Consider the following 21,309-nt stretch of genomic DNA (forward strand, 5'->3'; position numbering starts at 1 on the left):
TTGAATATGTTGATATACAGTGAATTTATCCATGGTTAAGGAAATGTACAGACAGAACTTTAACTTAAAAATCATCATAAAATCTCGTAACATATGTATCATATATTAGGACTTGAATTCACCCACTTTACGATTCAAGCACAAATTGTGCAACTCACTCCTACAACCACTTTTTGAAACATACACATTTTTTCTCTGAAATACTAACATACAACTAACTTCTCATACCTCTTATATGTCACGTGTATGGGCCTACTCTTAAATATACAGAGCTAACAATCTTGGATTCATTCTGTAGTTGTGAATGCACTGTCATGGCATACCCAACTATATATATATATTTTTTTTTCGTTTGTTGTTGTTGTAAATATGATAGTTGGAGTTAATCTGTTAAAGTTTGTTAGTGTAACTCGATGAGAGTGTAGAGTGTGTGGGTTGGTTCGAGAGAGCGTACTGTACTGTATGGTGGCTGTAGTGGTGGTGTCTGAGGTTGAGGATGCCACCAGCTCCCCTCAGTCAGTCCAGAGCCACAGATGCTCCCGTGTTTGTGTGTTGACTCAGTGTAATTTGTTTGCTCTAATTTGTTTTGGTGTGCCAAGGGAGTTCCCTTTTTAATTTTCCTCTCTGTGTTTATCCCTCTTTGTGGAGCACTGATCTGTTAAGCGCGAGAGAGAGAGGGAGAGGGCCAATGAGAGAGAGAGGGAGAAAATTAAAGAGAGGAGGGGGCACAGAGAAAGAAAGAGAGGCAGTGAGAGAGGTGGGGTCTTTCAGAAAAGGAAAATTTAAAAAAAGGAGCTGTGCATATTGTTTTAAGCTCTGTGTGCTCCTTCGGGCCCAAAGGCCTCGCTCGCAGCCTACACCTGCTCCATCCCTGGGGATCCTGGTTCCTGATCCGTGGCCCTCTCTCCCCTCTCCCCCAGCCCAGCACCACCACACAGCCCCAGCTTTCTCTCCTCCACCTCTCGCCTCCTTGCCTCCAGCGCCTGGCAGAGCCTTAATCAGCCCGCCTCCGCGCCTGGATGCCTGCCACTCGTTAGCCTGATTGAAAACACTGTGGCTCACATGCTAAACCCACACACAATAAATGCAGAGTAATAATATAGGGTACTAATATCTAGAATGCTAATATATGTACACAAGCAAATAATGTTAGAGGTGAAAATAATTGAGAAATTAATTATTATAAATACTGAATGCGCAAATTTAGTACATTTACGGTAAAAAAATACCAACGTTCAGACACACAGTAACACAACTCGTACAAAGATCATTTTTAAAAATTGTCACAGCTATTGTTTAATTGAATCATTGAGAGTAATCATTGTCATCATAATAGGACATCCATGGCAGTATGTTACAGTGAGTTTATCACACTTACGTACATTTCCCCGCAATATAATGTTTCCACTAGCAGGAAATATATTGTTCTAATATAGCTTGACAAAGCGGTCGCACTGCCATGAGTTATTCATATGTAGAATGGTAAAAACAGATCCCAATAATATAACGCAGGTTGATGTTTTTTGGGGATCAGTCAGGTTCTGGAGGCAGCTCTACCCCATATGATAGCGTCGCCTCTGCTGTTCTCTCATTGAAGGTCTGGTCTACCCATGCTTCTAAAAAAAAGTATTATTTTCAACAATAGGACAATGCAATTGAATCAAACTCCCTTAAAAGTATTTTCTCAATTACAGACACAAAAAAGTCTAATTAAAAGACACTTGAGAAAAGGTTTAGACAGATCCATGTCTTGGTCCACATTGTTTTGCAATTTTATGTTTCATCATCGGGAGGTAGGGTGAGCATAATCCTAGCAAATTGACATTTTACTGTTTAATTTGGTCTTTTGTCCATGTGCCTTTGCAAACAATTATTTACTTTGACATTGCTACTTTGCGAATTAATATGATCTTCTCTCAGGCTCATCCTGATTACACACCTATCAATATTCCAACTTAAATGCCTAGCTACCACACAGACATCCAGTGACCTGTGTCATTGATATACTGCACATGACTCATTCCATTCATTTGACCTTACCATCTTCTCATCACAATCCCCAGTGTCCTAGGTGCGTTAGTTTTGCCCATTTTAAACATGACAACAAAAATATTGCAAAAAAATATCTCTCCTTGGGGAGCAATAAAGATACAAACGATAAAACATTGCAAACTTAAGTTCATCACAAATAAAATAAAAAGTGCTGGCACTGTTTTCAAATAAGTGTGAGTTCACTGACTAAAGAAAGCAAAATCAAACCTGTATTCACGATTCATATTCAACCCCTCTCTTCATAATTTCTCTGCACTATGGCTTATACCATACCTGGTAATGTAGTCATATTACAGCCCACTATCATCTTTCCGGTCTCTTTCTCTCACACACACACAGACACACACACCTAAAAGGATAACACTACTTGCTACAAATGGGCCTTTCCATTCTGTTTCAGTAACTTTCTGTATTAGTTTGGTGTTAATACTGAACTGAAAACGAATGCAGCTGTTTTTTATCTCAACATCAAATCATTTCTGGGTAACATGATTGTTTTCAATTCAAATGGCCAACAAGAAACAAAAACAGCTTCTTAGCAAAGAGCAAATTGTCAAGCAAGAATTTAGCTAGGACTGTCTGGGAGTGGTCTGGGTGGGGAGGGGAAAACTGAAAACTAGCTGTTATTGGCAGACAGGTTTGGAACTCCATTTCCTAATGGTCTATTCATATTGGTCTGACTCCATCCCACCAAAACTGACTGACATTTCAGGCAGTCTTTTCAAACAGCTGTTACATTAAAAGGGTATTATCATAATTTTCACAATATCATTCCAACCTCAGTGTGGAAATATATAAAGTTGAAGTCTGAAGTTTACATACACCTTAGCCAAATACATTTAAACTCAGTTTTTCACAATTCCTGACATTTAATCCTCGTAAAAAATCCCTGTTTTAGGTCAGTTAGGATTACCACTTTATTTTAAGAATGTGAAATGTCAGGATAATAGTAGGACAATTATTTATTTCAGCTTTTATTTCTTTCATCACATTCCCAGTGGGTTAGAAGTTTACCTACACTCAATTAGTATTTGGTAGCATTGCCTTTAACTTGGGTCAAACGTTTCAGGTAGCCTTCCACAAGCTTCCCACAATAAGCTGGGTGAATTCTGGCCCATTCCTCCTGACAGAGCTGGTGTAACTGAGTTGGGTTTGTAGGCCTTGCTCACGCACACTTTTTCAGTTCTGCCCACAAATTTTCTATGGGATTGAGGTCAGGGCTTTGTGATGGCCACTCCAATACCTTGACTGTGTTGTCCTTAAGCCATTTTACCACAACTTTGGAAGTATGTTTAGGGTCATTGGCCATTTGGAAAACCCATTTCCGACCAAGCTCTAACTGATGTCTTGAGATGTTGCTTGCAAGCCTCCCCCTTTTTCCTCCAAATATAACGATGGTCATTATGGCTGAACAGTTCTATTTTTGTTTCATCAGACCAGGGGACATTTCTCAAAAAATGACCATATTTGTCCCCATGTGCAGTGGCAAACTGTAGTCTGTCTTTTTTATGCCGGTTTTGGAGCCGTGGCTTCTTCCTTGCTGAGCGGCCTTTCAGGTTATGTTGATATAGGACTTGTTTTACTGTGGATATAGATACTTCTGTACCTGTTTCCTCCAGCATCTTCGTAAGGTCCTTTGCTGTTGTTCTGGGATTGATTTGCACGTTTCGCACCAAAGTACGTTCATCTCTAGGAGAGAGAATGTGTCTCCTTCCTGAGCGGTATGACGGCTGCGTGGTCCCATAGTGTTTATACTTGCGTCCTATTGTTTGAACAGATGAACGTGGTGCCTTCAGGCATCTGGAAATTGCTCCCAAGGATGAACCAGACTTGTGGAGGTGTAAAAGAAAATGTCTGAGGTCTTGGAAGATTTCTTTTGATTTTCCAATGATGTCAAGCAAAGAGGCACTGAGTATGAAGGTAGGCCTTCAAATACATCCACAGGTACACCTCCAATTGACTCAAATAATGTAAATTATCCTATCAGAAGCTTCTAAAGCCATAACATAATTTTCTGGAATTTTCCAAGCTGTTTTAAGGCACAGTCAACTTAGTGTATGTGAACTTCTGACCCACTGGAATTGTGATACAGTGAATTATAAGTGAAATAATCTGTCTGTAAACAATTGTTGGATAAATTACCCTTTGTCATGCACAAAGTAGATGTCCTAACCAAAACTATAGTTTGTTATCAAGAAATGTGTGTAGTGGTTGAAAAACAAATTGTAATGACTCCAACCCAAGTGTATGTAAACTTCCGACTTCAACTGTATAAAACACAGGAATGTCACGCTTTGACTGCACTGGGCCTTTAACATTCCAAGTGGCAAAAACTGCAGGACTCGAAACCATAGAGCTAAATAGACAGCAGGATGAATGTATAGATAGAGCACCCTCTAGTGGTGAGATACAAGAGTCGGCTCTACAACCAGCCTGTACTGGTAAGTGTACTCTCGGACAAGAGTGTTACATCTCCAGTTTCTTTTGCACATCTCAATCTCCTTTACTAGAGTGAAGTTTGACACAAATGGTTGATGGAAAGGCCAGTGATTGTGGCTGATGCTCAGCAGCAAGCCACAAACCATAGGACTACTGTTAGAATAGCCCACCGTTAGTAAGACACAGACTAGAGCAGCCGCCATAGTAAACAGACTCATATATATATATATATCACTTTACAATATGTGTCCACGTCTTCGCAAATGACTGACCCCTGTTCTCTAAAATCCAGTGATTTAATGTTTCTGCTACCATCACCATTATCATGGTCTCTCTTTCACTAGTTACAGTTCTAAGAAACAGCCGTGTTGCCTGTATTCCATGGACAGACACACCCGTTTCCACCAACAATCTCTCTCAAAATGTTTCACGCTAGCCTGTACCCTGGGACAACTGACACAAATAAGGCAACGTCTGTGATTGTGACATGTTGGCAATGTCACCACCACTAGGGGTGAGGAAATCATAATGCAACGCATGTAACATGGGGTTCGATTTATACGCTCTGCATACAAATACCCAGTTTGTCGGAGTGCACTGATATTACATTGTTAGGATATAGTTTTCAGTCATCATGGAATATAACTGTGCCTCCATGTGTGAGCACAGATCTCTGAAAGAGAGGGAGAGGCAGCAGCAGAAGCGAGAACTGTGCCTCTGTGTTCCACAGCTCTATGATGCCAATCCAGATAGCAGCGCCCTGATTAGTTTGACGTTCCGGCCGTCTGACCGCCTCAGCCAAAACCACCCCACCTCACTGGATGAGGATCGGTCAAGGGTTGGGAGGTTTGGGACTGGGGTTGGAAGGGGCAGAATTAGGGAGGTCAGGACTAGGAGGGTCACACTTGAGCCGCGGCTCGTTCTCCGAGCATGTGCCCACGTCTGAGTCGAACAGTGAGTGGTCCATATCGGGGGAGTCAGTGTGTGAGTGTGTGTGTTTGTCAGAGGCTTCACTCTCCTCCATGGTGTCTGTCCGGGAGAACAGGCCAAAGTCCATCAGGCATGTAGTAGGAGAGCCCTCGCTGCTGTCAGTGTCTGCTCCGTCATAGCACAGGTCCTCTATGTCCACAAACCACTCAGGCCAGAACTTTCTCCGCATGCGCTCACAGAACATGGCCAAGTTGACGAGCTCGCCTAAAACACAGTGGACAGGGAATAGAGGAAGTACAGGTTCCAACATCGGTACTCAAGGAAAATGTACATCCGTCTCAGAGTATCCTTTGATTTCCTATTCAAAGTTTGATTGTCAGATTTTGTACAGTTCGAAAATGAAAATAGACTGGTCTTTGATCTCTGATCAAACATTCTCTAAAGACTGAAACCATGACGAGCAAATGTGCAACAACACTGCACATTACAGTCTTTCACTGTCATCTAGTGGAAGACATAGGCAAGTACACTTGGATAAAAAAGGAGGACATTGAATCCTATTCTACACCTGCCTTTAAATCTATAGAATAATACATTATGTACAGAATGTGTTACACAATCTCGATAACAACATAACAGTAACACAATCACAAGGCACACTTTCAAAATCAATCAATTATGATGCTTTGGTATTGTGAGTATGAGTAAAACATTTCACAGAGGCTGAGAGATTGAACTGACCTTTGATGAGCTGTTCAGGTTGTGTGCCAGGTAGTGTCCACATGGCCTGGGCCAGGTGACCAAACACAGCAGCGTCTACTGTCGACATTTTAGGTCCCATTAAGTACTTCTTATCTCCTGCAGGACAGATGAACAGCTGGGGTCAGTAACATATATCAAACCAACTATAAGAGAACGCGATAAGAAAAGCCTGCTGAATGCCTCAGACTCTTCACGGAGCAGCCTGTAAATTACAAACAAAACAGCGAAAACAATTGTGTATGGAAGTGGGATTGCGCATTTCGCAACTCATGATTACATCTCCTGTCGTCGTGGGAAAGACGCAGCGTTTAAAACATTTGTAAACAACTGGTTGCAGATCAGAGCCAACCTGGATACTAAGGAGATCCTGAGGGAAATCGACGAGTATCAACAGCATTGTGTTGATTGAGGAACAACATACTCCATCGTGGAAAGATACGGCTAACTCACAAAATATTTTAACCCGACAAAAAAAGATTAATCTACAGACATGGACGATTTACTTACCATTTATGTAGAGGATAATGCTCTTGCTGGAATCCATGCAACACTTGAAAAACTGTGTGAGGAGATAGCAGGGCTGTTTGGAGTTTAGCCAGAGTGAAATTCTCACACTTCAAGGAGAGAACAAGGCACTCTCAGCCAAAGTAACTATCGATTCCAACATGGATTGTCTACTCAGGGAAAACAGGGTGGTGAGGGAGTCGCAACTAGACATACAAAGCCGCAGCATGAGTGAAAATCTAATATTTTCTGGGATTCCTGAGGACCCATCCAATAATCATAAGAGGGGGCGATCAGAGTTCATGCAATCCGCCTTGAAACTTCCTCTCTAGAGACCGCAAACAAGGTGTCTTTCGACCGAGTGCACAGACTCGGAGTAACAAGACCAAGAGTCCCCCGACCTATCATTGAACATTTTTAACACCACCAACAAAAGGAGCTGATCAAAAGCTGGGAAAGGGAGCTTAAATGGACCAAATTCGGTCTCAGTGACCAATTTCCCCGGAAGATAAACGAACGTCCGAAGAGGCTGTATCCTGTACAGAGCAGAGGCGGGAGAGGGGTAAGCGTGCCTTCTCATTGGGGACACACACTTTATAGATGGGACAGCTCTTCTGAGACAGCTCCATAACACCGTGGCTGTACAAAATTCTACGGGGATGTCAGGTTACGAAGTAAAAAAAGTATGGGAACTGTAAAAATATCTGAAAACTATGAAGTTGATATGACCACACACACTTGATCTCTCTACCTCTCACTATTGTCGAGAACTTTTCTATAATTGAATGTTTTTTTTGTTTATCTATCTTTTCTATGTCTTTGTCTACATGTTTATTTATCTATGTTTACAACAAGCAAGGGGAAGATATCAGAACAGGGACATTGGGAAATAATAACAACATATTGTATGGGATACCTTTGTACAGTAGTGAAGCCGTCTCTATAGTAATGCAAGGTCTCTTTCATGATCATGTGAAACGTCAAGTGTTATGGAAATGCTGGGATGTGTTTTTCTATGAAAATTCTGTTAGAGTTTATTTTAATTACGATGAAACTATGATGGTGATACGATATGGATTACAGTTATCATCTTGAATATTAAGGCTATACTCATTTCATGTTACACACAGACACTCAACCATGCAAATTGGCTGGGTTATTATTTATTTAGACATCACACTTGATAGTCGTACTCTTATCCAGACATCCTACACACTCACTAAATCACATCCAATATCATACACATCAACCTACTCAGATTTACTACACACAATATTTGTACAACATTTTCTAATCTGTGGCATTGGCTCACAGGCAAACAGGCAAGGGAATAAAACAATTATTGCTAGAACCTGTTTCTTGAATCCTAAATATCAGACATTTGAAATCTCAAATGACCGTCATAATACCTCTTACGGCAGTAACCTTACAAGCACTAATTATGGTCAATTTAGACTGAGAATAGTATCTAGTTATGGTAAGGGGTAAAATAAGTATAGCCAGTTATAATTCTAATGGTTTAGCAAATTATTTTTTTAAAGATCAGTCTTTACGTGGCTAAAAGAAAATAAATATAACATATGCTGTTTACAGGAAACTCACTCTACATCCAAGTTTTATAGTAACCTCTACAGGATTGGTTTTGCCCCTGCGGGACGGGTGAGTTAACATGGGCTAATGTGATTAGCATGAGGTTGTAAGTAACAAGAACATTTCCCAGGACATAAACATATCTGATATGGGCAGAAAGCTTAAATTCTTGTTAGTCCAACTGCACTGTCCAATTTACAGTAGCTATTACAGTGAAATAATACCATGCTATTGTTTGAGGAGAGTGCACAGTTATGAACTTAAATGTATTGATAAACCAATTAGGCACATTTGAGCAGTCTTGATACAACATTTTGAACAGAAATGCAATGGTTCATTGAGTCAGTCTAACTTTGCACATACACTGGTGCCATATAGTGGCCAAAATCTAAATTGCGCCTAGATTCCCAAGTCATATATTGGCCTTTCTCTTGCATTTCAAAGGTGACAGAACATAAAACAAAATAAAACATGTTTTTTTCCCAATGTATTATCTTTTAACAGAACTAATGTGTCATATTCTCCTACATGAATTTCACATTTCCACAAACTTACGTGTTTCCTTTCAAATGGTATCAAGAATATGCATATCCTTGCTTCAGGTGCTGAGCTACAGGCAGTTAGATTTGGGTATGTCATTTTAGGCAACATTTTTAAAAAGGGTCCGATCTTTGCAATGTCTCATTGAAGATCTAGTTAACTTTTCTGGACTCTCTGGACGAAAACCTAATTATGAGTGTACTATATTACATATTTGATCTTTAAAAAAAATATATATATTTTTTTTTTTACATCACTCTGCAGTTAACTATAAAATGGGCTGACGGTGAAGTAGACATACTTGGTATTCATTTCACAAAATATCAAATGAGCTCTCTATAATGAATTTCAATAGAAAACTTGTAAAAATAGACCAGATCCTGCAACTATTTATGTGAAAATTGCCCTGTTTAACTCCTTAGTCATATCTCAGTTTACTCACTTACTTATGGCGCTGCCTACTCCAGATGATTAGTTTTTCAAATCATATGAGCAAAAAATATTTCACTTTATCTGAGACGTTAAACCAGACAAGATAAAGCGTGCCTCTCTCTATAATGAATATGAACTGGGTGGGTTGAGATTATTCAATATAAAAGCACTAAACCTCTCTATAATAACTTCACTTATTCAAAAGTTTTACTTGAACCCTAAATAATTCTCAAGTAGATTACGAAGAAAAGCTCATCCGTTGTTTAAAAATGGCCTTTGTTTTTTGCAGTTGTTTTCCTTTGTCTCTCTTTTGTTAATTTGGTTGGTTGTTGGTGCATGGGGGGGAATTATATTCAAAGCATTATAAAGTAAATTCAGATTGCACATATTACACTACAGTTTACCACCTTGCAAAGAGTTTATGCTAAAATCAATAGACATGCTCTGCTCTTTTCGACTAAAATACATTTGAAATACATAATGTAGTTGGAAGCACAGTGCATATACAGTGTCTCACCACTAGAGAGTGGAAGAGGGTAAAATGGAGCTCTGCATAAAGGACATACCCCACAACAAAGTCAATCTTACAGTGAACTTCAACTGACCCCATGTTAGAATTGATACTGGATGATTAGAAAGCCTTCCTTTCCCATTGTTCCTCATATCTCCATCAGTAGCCAATTCCTCAACACTGACAATACTGTGAGAGCGTTGAGAAATTGGCAACATCAGTTGTTCTTCAATTGCCCCTAGTCTCTCCCTGAATCCCAAATCAACCCCTAGTCCCTACCACCTGGGTTTTTGTGTAGATCTGAGAGGATTGGATCGCTGTAAGCAATATGGTTGTTGCTCCATTTTGCACTCTGATGGGCCAGGTAGAATTTTCGCTAAGATTGCTTACACCTGTCCGATACTCTCATATCTACACAAGTGCCTAGGCCTAAGGGTAGTGCCTATAGGTTGATTTGGGATTAACCCTCTGTCTACCCCTACCCTCCCATCCACCTGTACCCCTCCATACATACCGAGCAGTTCTGCCAGCGTGCGCATGTCCTTCTCCATCAGCTTGTAGACTTCCTCCTTGGAGAAGCGTCCGATGCCATGGCCGTACATCTCCCTTTGCACCATGCTGCTGGTCAGGTGGCTGAGGATCCACTTTAGCATGTCACCGAGAGGACCAGTGACTGACAGCATCTTCTGGGTCTCCTCCAGGTTGTCTACCCACTGGCAATAGGCTATTGTCCTGTTTAGAAACACAAATATACACAAGCATAATACAGGTTATTATCCCAGGGGTAGTATAGTACAATCATATGGAAACACATACACTGTGTGTACAAAACATTAGGATCACCTGCTCTTTCCATGACAGACTGAGCAGGTGAATCCAGGCTGCCTGATATACACTGTGTTGTAGGCCTCTAGCAGCCCAGTAGGCAGTAAAACAGGGTGGCAGGGAGACAGGCAGCTGAGAGAAAGTACGGAATAACGGTCTCAATAACTGCTTTAATATGTAGATAGATTGTAGGTTCCATCAACGTAATTGTCAACGTAATTGCATCATTTCCAATCCATATATATACATACATACAAACAAACAAACAAACAAACATACAAACATACAAACAAACAAACAATCGTGGCCAAAAGTTGAGAATGACACAAATAGTAATTTTCACAGTCTGCTGCCTCAGTGTCTTTAGATATTTTTGTCAGATGTTACTATGGAATACTGAGGTATAATTACAAGCATTTCATAAGTATCAAAGGCATTTATTGACAATTACATGAAGTTGATGCAAAGAGTCCATATTTGCAGAGTTGACCCTTCTTTCTCAAGACCTCTGCAATCTGCCCTGGCATGCTGTCAATTAACTTCTGGGCCACATCCTGACTGATGACAGTCCATTCTTGCATAATCCATGCTTGGAGTATTGTCAGAATTTGTGTGTTTGTGTTTGTCCACCCGCCTCTTGAGGATTGACCACAAGTTCTCAATGGGATTAAGGTCTGGGGAGCTTCCTGGCCATGGACCCAAAATATCAATGTTTTGTTCCCCGAGCCACTTAGTTATCACTTTTGCCTTATGGCAAGGTGCTCCATCATGCTGAAAAAGGCATTGTTCGTCACCAAACTGTTCCTGGTTGGGAGAAGATGCTCTGGGAGGATGTGTTGGTACCATTCTTCATTCATGGCTGTGTTCTTAGGAACAATTGTGAGTGAGCCCACTCCCTTGGCTGAGAATCAACTCCACACAGGAATGGTCTCATGATGCTTTACTGTTGGCATGACACAAAGGACTGATGCTAGAGCTCACCTTGTCTTCTCCGGACAAGCTTTTTTCCAGATGCCCCAAACAATCGGAAAGGGGATTCATCAGAGAAAATTACTTTACCACAGTCCTCAGCAGTCCAATCCCTGTACCTTTTGCAGAATATCAGTCTGTCCCTGATGGTTTTCCTGGAGAGAAGTGGCTTCTTTGCTGCCCTTTTTAACACCAGGCCATCCTCCAAAAGTCTTTGCCTCAGATGCACTCACACCTGCCTGCTGCCATTCCTGAGCAAGCTCTGGTGGTGCCCCAAACCCACAGCTGAATCAACTTTAGGAGACGGTCCTGGCGCTTGCTGGACTTTCTTGGGCACCCTGAAGCCTTCTTCACAACAATTGAACCACTCTCCTTGAAGTTCTTGATGATCCGATAAATGGTTGATTTAGGTGCAATCTTAATGGCAGCAATATCCTTGCCTGTGAAGCCCTTTTTGTGCAAAGCAATGATGACGGCACGTGTTTCCTTGCAGGTAACCATGGATGACAGAGGAAGAACAATGATTCCAAGCACCACCCTCTTTTTGAAGCTTCCAGTCTGTTATTTGAACTCAGAATGACAGAGTGATCTCCAGCCTTGTCCTCGTCAACACTCACACCTGTGTTAACGAGAGAATCACTGACATGATGTCAGCTGGACCTTTTCTGGCAGGGCTGAAATGCAGTGGAAATGTTTTTGGGGGATTCAGTTAATTTGCATGGCAAAGAGGGACTTTGCAATTAATTGCAATTCATCTGATCACACTTCATATCAAATCAAATCAAATCAAATGTATTTATATAGCCCTTCGTACATCAGCTGATATCTCAGTGTGCGTTCTCTAATTCTCTCCTTCTCTCTTTCTTTCTCTCTCTCGGAGGACCTGAGCCCTAGGACCATGACCCAGGACTACTTGACATGATGACTCCTTGCTTTCCCCAGTCCACCTGGCCGTGCTGCTACTCCAGTTTCAACTTCCACCTGACCGTGCTGCTGCTCCAGTTTCAACTGTTCTGCCTTATTATTATTCGACCATGCTGGTCATTTATGAACATTTGAACATCTTGACCATGTTCTGTTATAATCTCCACCCAGCACAGCCAGAAAAGGACTGGCCACCCTTCATAACCTGGTTCCTCTCTAGGTTTCTTCCTAGGTTCGGGCCATTCTAGGGAGTTTTTCCTAGCCACCGTGCTTCTACACCTGCATTGCTTGCTGTTTGGGATTTTAGGCTGGGTTTCTGTACAGCACTTTGATATCAGCTGATGTAAGATGAGCTTTATAACTACATTTGATTGTTTGATAATAGGCGGTGTCAGAGGAAAGCCCATAAAATTGTCAGAGACAATGTTTTCTCTGCTACCACACGGCAAGCTGTACCGGGGCACCAAGTCTAGGACCAAACGGCTCCTCAACAGCTTCTCGCCCCAAGCTGAACGATTCATAAAATCGCCACCGGACAATTTACATTGACCCCACCCCCCCTCCTTTTGTACACTGCTGTATGTTCGCTGTTTGTTATCTTTGCATAGTCACTTCACCCCTACCTAGATGTACAGATTACATCAACTAGCCTGCACACTGACTCGGTACCGGTGCCCCCTGTATATAGCCTCGTTTTTGTTATTCTTATTGTGTTACTTTTTATTATTACTTATTATTTGAGTCTACATGGTAAATATTTCCTTCTTCTTGAACTGCACTGTCACGGTAAAGTGTACACTTGTTGTATCCGGCGCATGTGACAAATAAAGTTTGATTTGATAATGTGTTGTGTTTTTTATTTTACCATACCATCTCCATCACCTGCTCCACCACTCTAAGGCAATGAGATCACAGAAACATTTTGAATTAACAATTCACCTTCAATTATCAGGACAAAAGCAATGAATGTATTGTGATAATTAACAGTCAGCTCTCTAGACAAAAAAAAGATTGAGCTGTCTTGAAAAGGATCTGAGGGGAAATTTGCTTCAGGGGCTAAACCAGACAAACCTGAGATCAACCTGAGATCAAATCATATACCTATTTAAATTATTTCAATATCATTAAACAGTGCACTTACTTATGTAGCTCAGTTGGTAGAGCATGGCGCTTGTAACGCCAGGGTAGTGGGTTCGATTCCCGGGACCACCCATACTTAGAATGTATGCACACATGACTGTAAGTCGCTTTGGATAAAAGCATCTGCTAAATGGCATATATTATTATATTATGACAACTCGAGCTCTACACAATAGGAATGGAAGACAAATGACAATCTTTACTAAACCAGACACTGAACTTAATACACAGTACACGTATGTTGTGAACTAACATCCCAATCTCCCAGACCAGGGCCCAGATTCACAAAACACCTCTTACGCAAAAGCTTCTTCAGAAAAAAAAGAAGAAGTGCATAAGTGAATTCGTAAGTGAAATTCCTCAACAATATCTTTAGGTTTCAAGATTTTCTTACAAACTTCTCAAATATCTTCTAACGGATCTTCATAAGATGTTTGTTGCTAGGCAACCGATTTAGCGAGCTATTAATGGCAATCATGTTAACATATTTCCTACAGAGATTACTGTTCTAAGATGTTCTTGGGTTTAAAATAAGTGAGTGAATTTAACATGTTCAATTGCTTTCATGAGCATAGTCTCTCACTGCCCTGAATTTAAGGGTTTATCTATCTTGGAATTAAGAACAAATCCCAGAATTGTATTTTCAATAATCTAATTTCTTCTTAACTTTTTGCTTAAGGAGAAACATAAGAAATAGAGCAATAAATGTCCAATAACCTTTGAGGAATATCAACTTTGCTTAACTTTCTTCATAAGTCTATAGTTAAGGAGGTTTTATCAATCTGGGCCCTGAGGCATATCTCTGTCACAGAGCAGCCTTCCTCTTCGTGTTGTCATAGCAATATCAATCATGCTCATTTACGGGCCTGAAGAGCTGTATATGATCTCAGCATGCTGTGACCCATGCTGCTAACCTCAGCTGGCCAAACAGAGCAACAAGCAGCCCCATAGTCCTGCACAGCCATTAATAATGTAATTCATAGTAAACACAGCCTGCGAGAGGGAGGGGGAAAGAGGAGAGAGAGTAGAGAAGGAGGTGATAAGGGGAAAAGAAGATGGGAGAAAAACAGATAGCAAGAGAAAGGGAGTGGAACTTAGAGTTATATGAATGACCCCTTACTCGACAGCTGCAGAGCAATATTATGGAACCCCCGCCCCCCTCCAATTCGTGGCTCTGGTTCTGAATGAGATTCACAAGATCTGATGCACAGAAACATGTTACCGACTGATTTCTCGCCCTGTAAATATTGTAAAAAAGAGCTTGATGAGCAAGTATTCTCTCTTTTCTTTGACATTCATGCTCAGACACAAATGCTTGTAGATGTGTCATTCATCCGACTACCTTTCCCTGGGCCCCAACCGGGAAAGGCTCAGCCTGCGTACAAAATGGCACCCTGTTCCTTACAAAGTAGTGCACTATATCAGGAACAGGGTGACATTTGGAATGCAGGATCAGTGACTTCCCAGCAGAAGCCTCACCAGTACACATGCCCAGCGGTGGAGTCCCACCCTTCTATATACTGTAAGTAGATCGGTAATGTAGCTGTGTGGATGACCACTTGGGAACACTAGAGTGAGCGAGCTTAGCCAGTCCCAATTCATTGCCAACCCTCCCCTTGGCCCTAACCCTTCAATCTCTTCCCATCTGTATGGTGGAAGCAATATGGTGGAAACTTCACCACTACCCTCATCTACACTTCATGACCAAGAGTATGTGGACACCTGCTCGTCGAACATCTCATTCCAAAATCATGGGCATTAATGTGGAGTTGTCCCCCCATTTGCTGCTATAAAAGCCTTCACTCTCCTAGAAAGGTTTTCCACTAGATGTTGGAACATTGCTGCGGGGACTTGCTTCCATTCAGTCACAAGAGCATTAGTGAGGTCGGGCACTGATGTTGGGAGATTATGCCTGGGTCGCAGTCGGCGTTCCAATTCATCCCAAAGGTGTTCGATGGGGTTGAGGTCAGGGCTTTGTGCAGGCTAGTCAAGCTCTTCCACACCGATCTCAGCAAACCATTTTTGTATGGGCCTCGACTTTGTGCACGGGAGCATTGTCATGCTGAAACAGGAAAGGGCCTTCCCAAAACTATTGCCACAAAGTTGGAAGCACAGAATCGTCTAAATTGTCATTGGATGGTGTAGCGTTAAGATTTCGCTTCACTGGAACTAAGGGGCCTTGCCCAGACTATGAAAAACAGCCCCAGACCATTATTCCTCCTCCACCAAACTTTATAGCTAGCACTATGCATTGGGGCAGGTAGCATTCTCCTGGCACTGGCCAAACCCAGATTTGGCTGTCGGACTGCCAGATGGTGAAGGGTGATTCATCACTCCAGAGAACACCTTTCCACTGCTCCAGTCCAATGGCGGGGAGCTTTACACCACACCAACCGACGCTTGGCATTGCGCATGGTGTTCTTAGGCTTGTGTGCGGCTGCTCGGCCATGGAATACCTTTTCATGAAGCGTCTGACGAACAGTTCTTGTGCTGACGTTGCTTTCAGTTTGGAACTCGGTAGTGAGCGTTGCAACTGAGGAAATACTTTTTTTTATGCGCGCTTCAGGACTTGGCAGCCCCGTTCTGTGAGCTTGTGTGGCCTACCGCATCACGGCTGAGCTGTCGTTGTTTCAAGTCGTTTCCACTTCACAATAACAGCACTTACAGTTGACCGGGGGCAGCTCTAGCAGGGCAGACATTTGACGAACTGACTTATTAGAAAGGTGGCATCCTATGACGGTGCCATGTTGATATTCACTGAGCTCTTCAGTGAGGCCATTCTGTTGCCAATATTTTGCTATGGAGATTGCATGGCAGTGTGCTCGATTTTATACACCTGTCAGCAACGGGTGTGGCTGAAATAGCTGAATCCACTAATTTGAAGGGGTATCCACATACATTTGTATATCTAGTGTACCTATCTAAACTCTTCAGACATGCTAAAATCAAGGGTTAATGGCCAAGGGGGAGGGTAGGGAGCAATTTGGGAATGGCTGTGACATACGGAGTCACCAATGTAGCTTTGTAGGACCCTTGGGTATATTAATTGACTTGAGTCACCAGTAGAGGTGCTCCTCCACCATCTTGGTGACAGCCCGGGACACGGCTCTTTCCTGGGGACTGAGGTTCTTGTTGAGGTTGACGCCCAGCTTCTCTTCCAGGAAGTCAATGATGAACTCTGACCCCGACACCTGCTGCCGGTTATACTCAATCCATGGCATCTTGCCCTGTGGAGAGAGCTTCCCATCAAAGTAGTTCTGCAAGGGTGAGAACAGAATGGGGTTCAGCACTGGAAAATTGACAAACTCTAGTTGTATCCAAATATGTAGGACTGGTTTACCAGACTAAGGAGAATTTCCATTTAAAATGATTTTAAGTCCAGGAATTTAGGCTTAATCTGTGTGCAGGAAACCAGTACTTTTCCAGTTCTACTTTATCATACACAGACTATTGTACCTGGTAGGGCAGGTCAACCATGCGTAGGTAGGTCTCCATCTTGAGGCAGAATGGTGAGAGGCTGGGGACCCCCGTGTTTGGCCTTGAGAACTGATGGAGGATGATGGCATCTTTAGAGTCCAACTCTAGCTCCTTCCTGGAAAACACCCGGGGAGAAAAAATGCCAGCTGAAAAGGTGTGCTATACTGAGGCAACAGAAAACTACACAGGTGGGAGCCCCCATGAGATAAAATACTTGAAAACAATTGTTATCTCTGTGGCAGCCACTTCAAAAGTGATCCAAAGTTTCTGTGCCAACAGTACAGCTATTCCCAGGTCAGTTTGTGGTTTTGAGAACAATATGGTAAGGTTTACTCCTGTCAAAATCTGTCCACAACAAGCGGACCGATAAGCAGACTGCCTGCCTTCCCGCCTTTGGGACAACAACTCCCATTGTTAGGGCAGAGACAAGACCATCTTGCCATTATATACAGTATCTCAGATCAAAGCAAGACTGTAAAGACAGTCTGGAAAACCCCTCCCTTTCTCTCTGCTGCTCTCTATTTTTTCTCTCTCCAGTTAATGTCATGTCTCCCCGGCTCTTACTGAAACCTACTCTCTTTCCATTTACTGTAACCAGCATCCTCACCCACTGATCCCCGACGGACACCGGACATCCATGGACATTGAAAGTAGTTGGAATTTGGTCAGTCCATCCTGGCCAGACCAAATCTGAACAAATCAAAGATGTTTATGTTTCACAGGTTTGGACAACACAGTACAGTAGAGAACAGTACAGGTGGTGTACTGTACAGTACTGTGCTGAACTCTACTGTAAATGTGCTCTACTGTGATGTCCAAATTTGTGAAACATTGACGTCTATGATTGTTTTAGATTCGGTCTGGTTCGGACCAACCAAATGTGGTCTTGTTTGGGGGCTCAATATAATAATATCCACTGTGTAGAATAATACCCAAATATGCAAAAGAGGGATAATGCATATTTCTACATTTGTTTACCTTTTCAGGATACACCACCATGAAAATAATGATATTAATATCCATAATTAGCATTTTTTGTGTAGTACAGATCATGAACCCATTGTGTAATTTAGTTACTGTAATTATATTACCAGATGTAAATCCACTTCACCTACTGTAGTTCAATAACAAACAAAACAATTCTAACTCAAGATGTCATGTCATAGCTGACACACCATTCTTTCTGCAGATAAATATCTGCTCAGAATTAAGATAAATGAACAGTTTTTGGAAAACATGGTCGCATTAAAAACTGAGGGAGATTTTTTCTGTTACAAAACTTTGCATCTGCACAGCTCTTCCAGTAAATGTGAGTTTGTGAAATCTTCTGTGTGAATTGTTCAAAGTAGTCTTTGTGCATATAGAGTTGTATGGTGTGTTACACTTTAAAAATCAAATGTTTTGGGTTGGCATAAATTGTGAAATAAATGTTGACAAATCTAAGTCAAAGTGTAATTCTGTTACTGTTGAATGGCCCTAGAACAACCTGTCCCCTCACTATATTCAAGTCACCTGTCTAAACACTCCTGCACACAAGTAAACACAGATACAATACACCATTTTAAGATCATGAGATAGATATTGAGAGGGTAAAGTCCTCATCATACTACTGACTCCATGGTATTGAATGGGACTACAGCAGAAGAAACTCTAGGATTTGCCTGAACTTCTAATTCAATCCTCTACTACCCTTGAAATCAAGACCTAGGAGGTTAATCGTGCTTGTGAACATCTGAGTCCTCACATTTCTACCCCACAGTTTTTAAACGGAGGGTGTGGGTGACTGACACTGACATCTCTTTAGGCTTCAATAATTAAACAGCCTACAGTACAGGGGCGTGCTGCCTTGCAATGACTCTAGTTCTTACCTAAATTCATTTGATGAATTATAGCCACATATCATGTCCAAGAGAGCAGGAATGGACTCCATCTAAAGTCAGTTACATCAGGCAAATAAATCATGCATCCGGCATTTTGTAACACCTTGAAAATACAATTAATTTCTGGAAATAAATAGGACATGATAGCCTACTTTGGCTAATAAAATGTATAGGCTATGTCTTCCGTACAATAGTCTTGCGCAGGACAGTCTACGACCGGATAAACAACTCACGTTCCCACAAAATGTCGCTGTCCATGGTGCTGAAACCATCGAAACGGTCGAAAGGCGACGTCTCAGTCCATTTTTCCAATGGTGCGGAAATTCTGGACCGTGTCGAAGAAACACTATTGTATTTAGGCCTAGATTACAGGGGGTCCCTTTGAGAAGAAGCACTCAAAAGGCGTGGCATAGAATAACACACATGCTGCAGATTTACTGTCAACGTGTAGTTTTCTATGGTAGAAGCATGACAGTAGTAGGCGTATGCGACGTGATTCAACAAATGGTTCCAAATGAGGAAATGCAAAAACTAGTCCTCTTAGAGTGTGTGACAGATTATATGGAGCCACCGTTACCGAATGTACCATAGGCCTAATGTACCATAGGCCTAAATGCTTGACTGGGGACTGCGTGGGGACAGTAGCGCCATTCATTACGTTAACAATAGGCCTGGATTAATCTTCCCTGTCAGAGATTAAACCATACGCATTTCATTCAACAGTAGGCTACAAAACGTCCGCTTCCACTAAACATGCTGACACCACTGCTGCAGCGCTAGAGAAATTCATATTTTACGCTCAAGACATGGCACAAGACCTGACGCGTGATTTTCCACTTTCCACTATTTTTTTCCATCACCTGTCCTTGCCTCCTTGGGAACGAGATCATCAAAGAGCTGTACAATCTAGCCCACAGTGCAAGAACAGATGATTCCGCGAATACATGAACAAATGTGAACAAACGACAGCAATATTCTGTTATTCAGAGATCTGTCAAGAGCAGCTGATCAGAGGTGACAGCAAGCGCGCACACCAAGCCCATCCCCGAGGGTATGAAAGGCGTTTATCATTTTAGATCATTATTGTGAATATTGTATATTATATTACGCAAAACACAGCCCAAGCATCACACAAATGCACACATTTGATCATGTGATCTAATACCGTTGTCATTTGTGGCATATTTGTTTGCCATTGTATAGCCTACCTGATGGCGAGCAGCTCATGTAATAGATAGGCAGCAGCCGCGAGGAGGGCACCGCCGGTGATATAGATGGTCTTCTTCCACCAGGAATCCGAACCCAATCCCGACATGATCCCACCGTAGTCCCGTAAAGGAATTGCGACGATATAGCCATAAAGAGAGTGAGGGTCGTCGGGACCACATATCCCCAAGGGCACACTGTGATTCCGCCCGAGTTCAACTACACAAGGTCGGGACGAGGCGAAACCAGAACCCCACATATTCTTATCAATCGCCGCGTGGCGCCTGCGTCCTCCCGCAAACCACTATCGGCTTCATCAGTCTGTCACAAAAGTCCTATGCTGCATGGCGATATGCTATTTAATCTGCCAAACATTAGAAATAGACATCATCCAAACATCAGAAACAGACATCTTCCGGCCTGAGCTCGGCATCCTCCGCCAGCCCTCGGAGCCTTCGTCTGTTCCAATGGAAACGAGTGGCAGACGGTGGACGCTCCCCTCACATCTGAGCCTCGGCGACAGCAAAACCACCACACAATACAGGGTAAATTACACATTGTATTGAGGTACAATGATTTCTAAAGGCCAATTAAATGGATTAAGCAATTCATTTTCACTAAGTTCTGCAATATCGCAATAGCAACATTATTTGCATGGACCAACCTATATACAGTAGGCTTTGCATTTAGCCACTATTGACTGCACAACACTCTTCGAGTGCTATAACGACTGGCGCACGTTCAACATTATGCGTGCATAGCAGGTGCATGCTTTTGACTACTTTAGCTGTAGTCGGTTATACTCACCCTGCAGTAATTTATACCTAATAATACCTAATATTGCGAAACAACTTAGCTTGAAAAACGGTTGCGCGCGTTCGTAAGGATTATGTCATGTAAAGTTAGTTACATTACTGGTATCCCTCAGTCTTGAGCTAGTGCCAACAAACGATGTATATAAACCTTGGATTGCTAATGCTATGTATTGGCCATTGATAGGCTTTGAAGCCAACGGTAGGGCATATTGGCACTCCCCAGTAGGAGCAGTCCTCCACAGGAATGAATGGAATTCTACAGTATTAAATAATAATATATTAAATTAAACGTTAAGAACAAAATTACATGTAT

At 42.0% G+C, this 21,309-nt stretch overlaps 2 protein-coding genes across 2 annotated transcripts in view; both read right to left on the minus strand.

Moving 5' to 3' along the window:
- Positions 1 to 21,309, minus strand: part of LOC118367267 (F-box/LRR-repeat protein 4-like) — an 88,594-nt gene that overhangs the window by 51,318 nt on the left and 15,967 nt on the right. The gene's annotated exons all lie outside the window — the stretch shown is intronic.
- LOC118367268 (failed axon connections homolog) lies at positions 1,253 to 21,225 on the minus strand. Its single transcript, XM_035750548.2, has 6 exons — positions 20,184 to 21,225; positions 17,075 to 17,210; positions 16,679 to 16,875; positions 10,275 to 10,492; positions 6,163 to 6,279; positions 1,253 to 5,685 (listed from the first exon to the last, which is right to left on the minus strand). Exons 1-6 carry the CDS (start codon positions 20,438 to 20,440, stop codon positions 5,324 to 5,326), a joined length of 1,287 nt encoding a protein of 428 aa, XP_035606441.1. The 5' UTR covers positions 20,441 to 21,225; the 3' UTR covers positions 1,253 to 5,323.

The sequence above is a fragment of the Oncorhynchus keta genome, chromosome 34 (genome assembly GCF_023373465.1).
Source record: "Oncorhynchus keta strain PuntledgeMale-10-30-2019 chromosome 34, Oket_V2, whole genome shotgun sequence".
Lineage (NCBI taxonomy): Eukaryota > Metazoa > Chordata > Actinopteri > Salmoniformes > Salmonidae > Oncorhynchus > Oncorhynchus keta.

What these genes read in the sequence shown, in the direction of transcription:
- LOC118367268 (XM_035750548.2), bottom strand. Translation starts at nt 20,440, where the DNA reads ATGTGGGGTTCTGGTTTCGCCTCGTCCCGACCTTGTGTAGTTGAACTC. An exon ending in TGGTTGACCTGCCCTACCAG is followed by an intron (nt 16,876 to 17,074) that starts GTACAATAGTCT and finishes TCACCCTTGCAG; the next exon opens with AACTACTTTGATGGGAAGCT. An exon ending in GTGGAGGAGCACCTCTACTG is followed by an intron (nt 10,493 to 16,678) that starts GTGACTCAAGTC and finishes GTTTCTAAACAG; the next exon opens with GACAATAGCCTATTGCCAGT.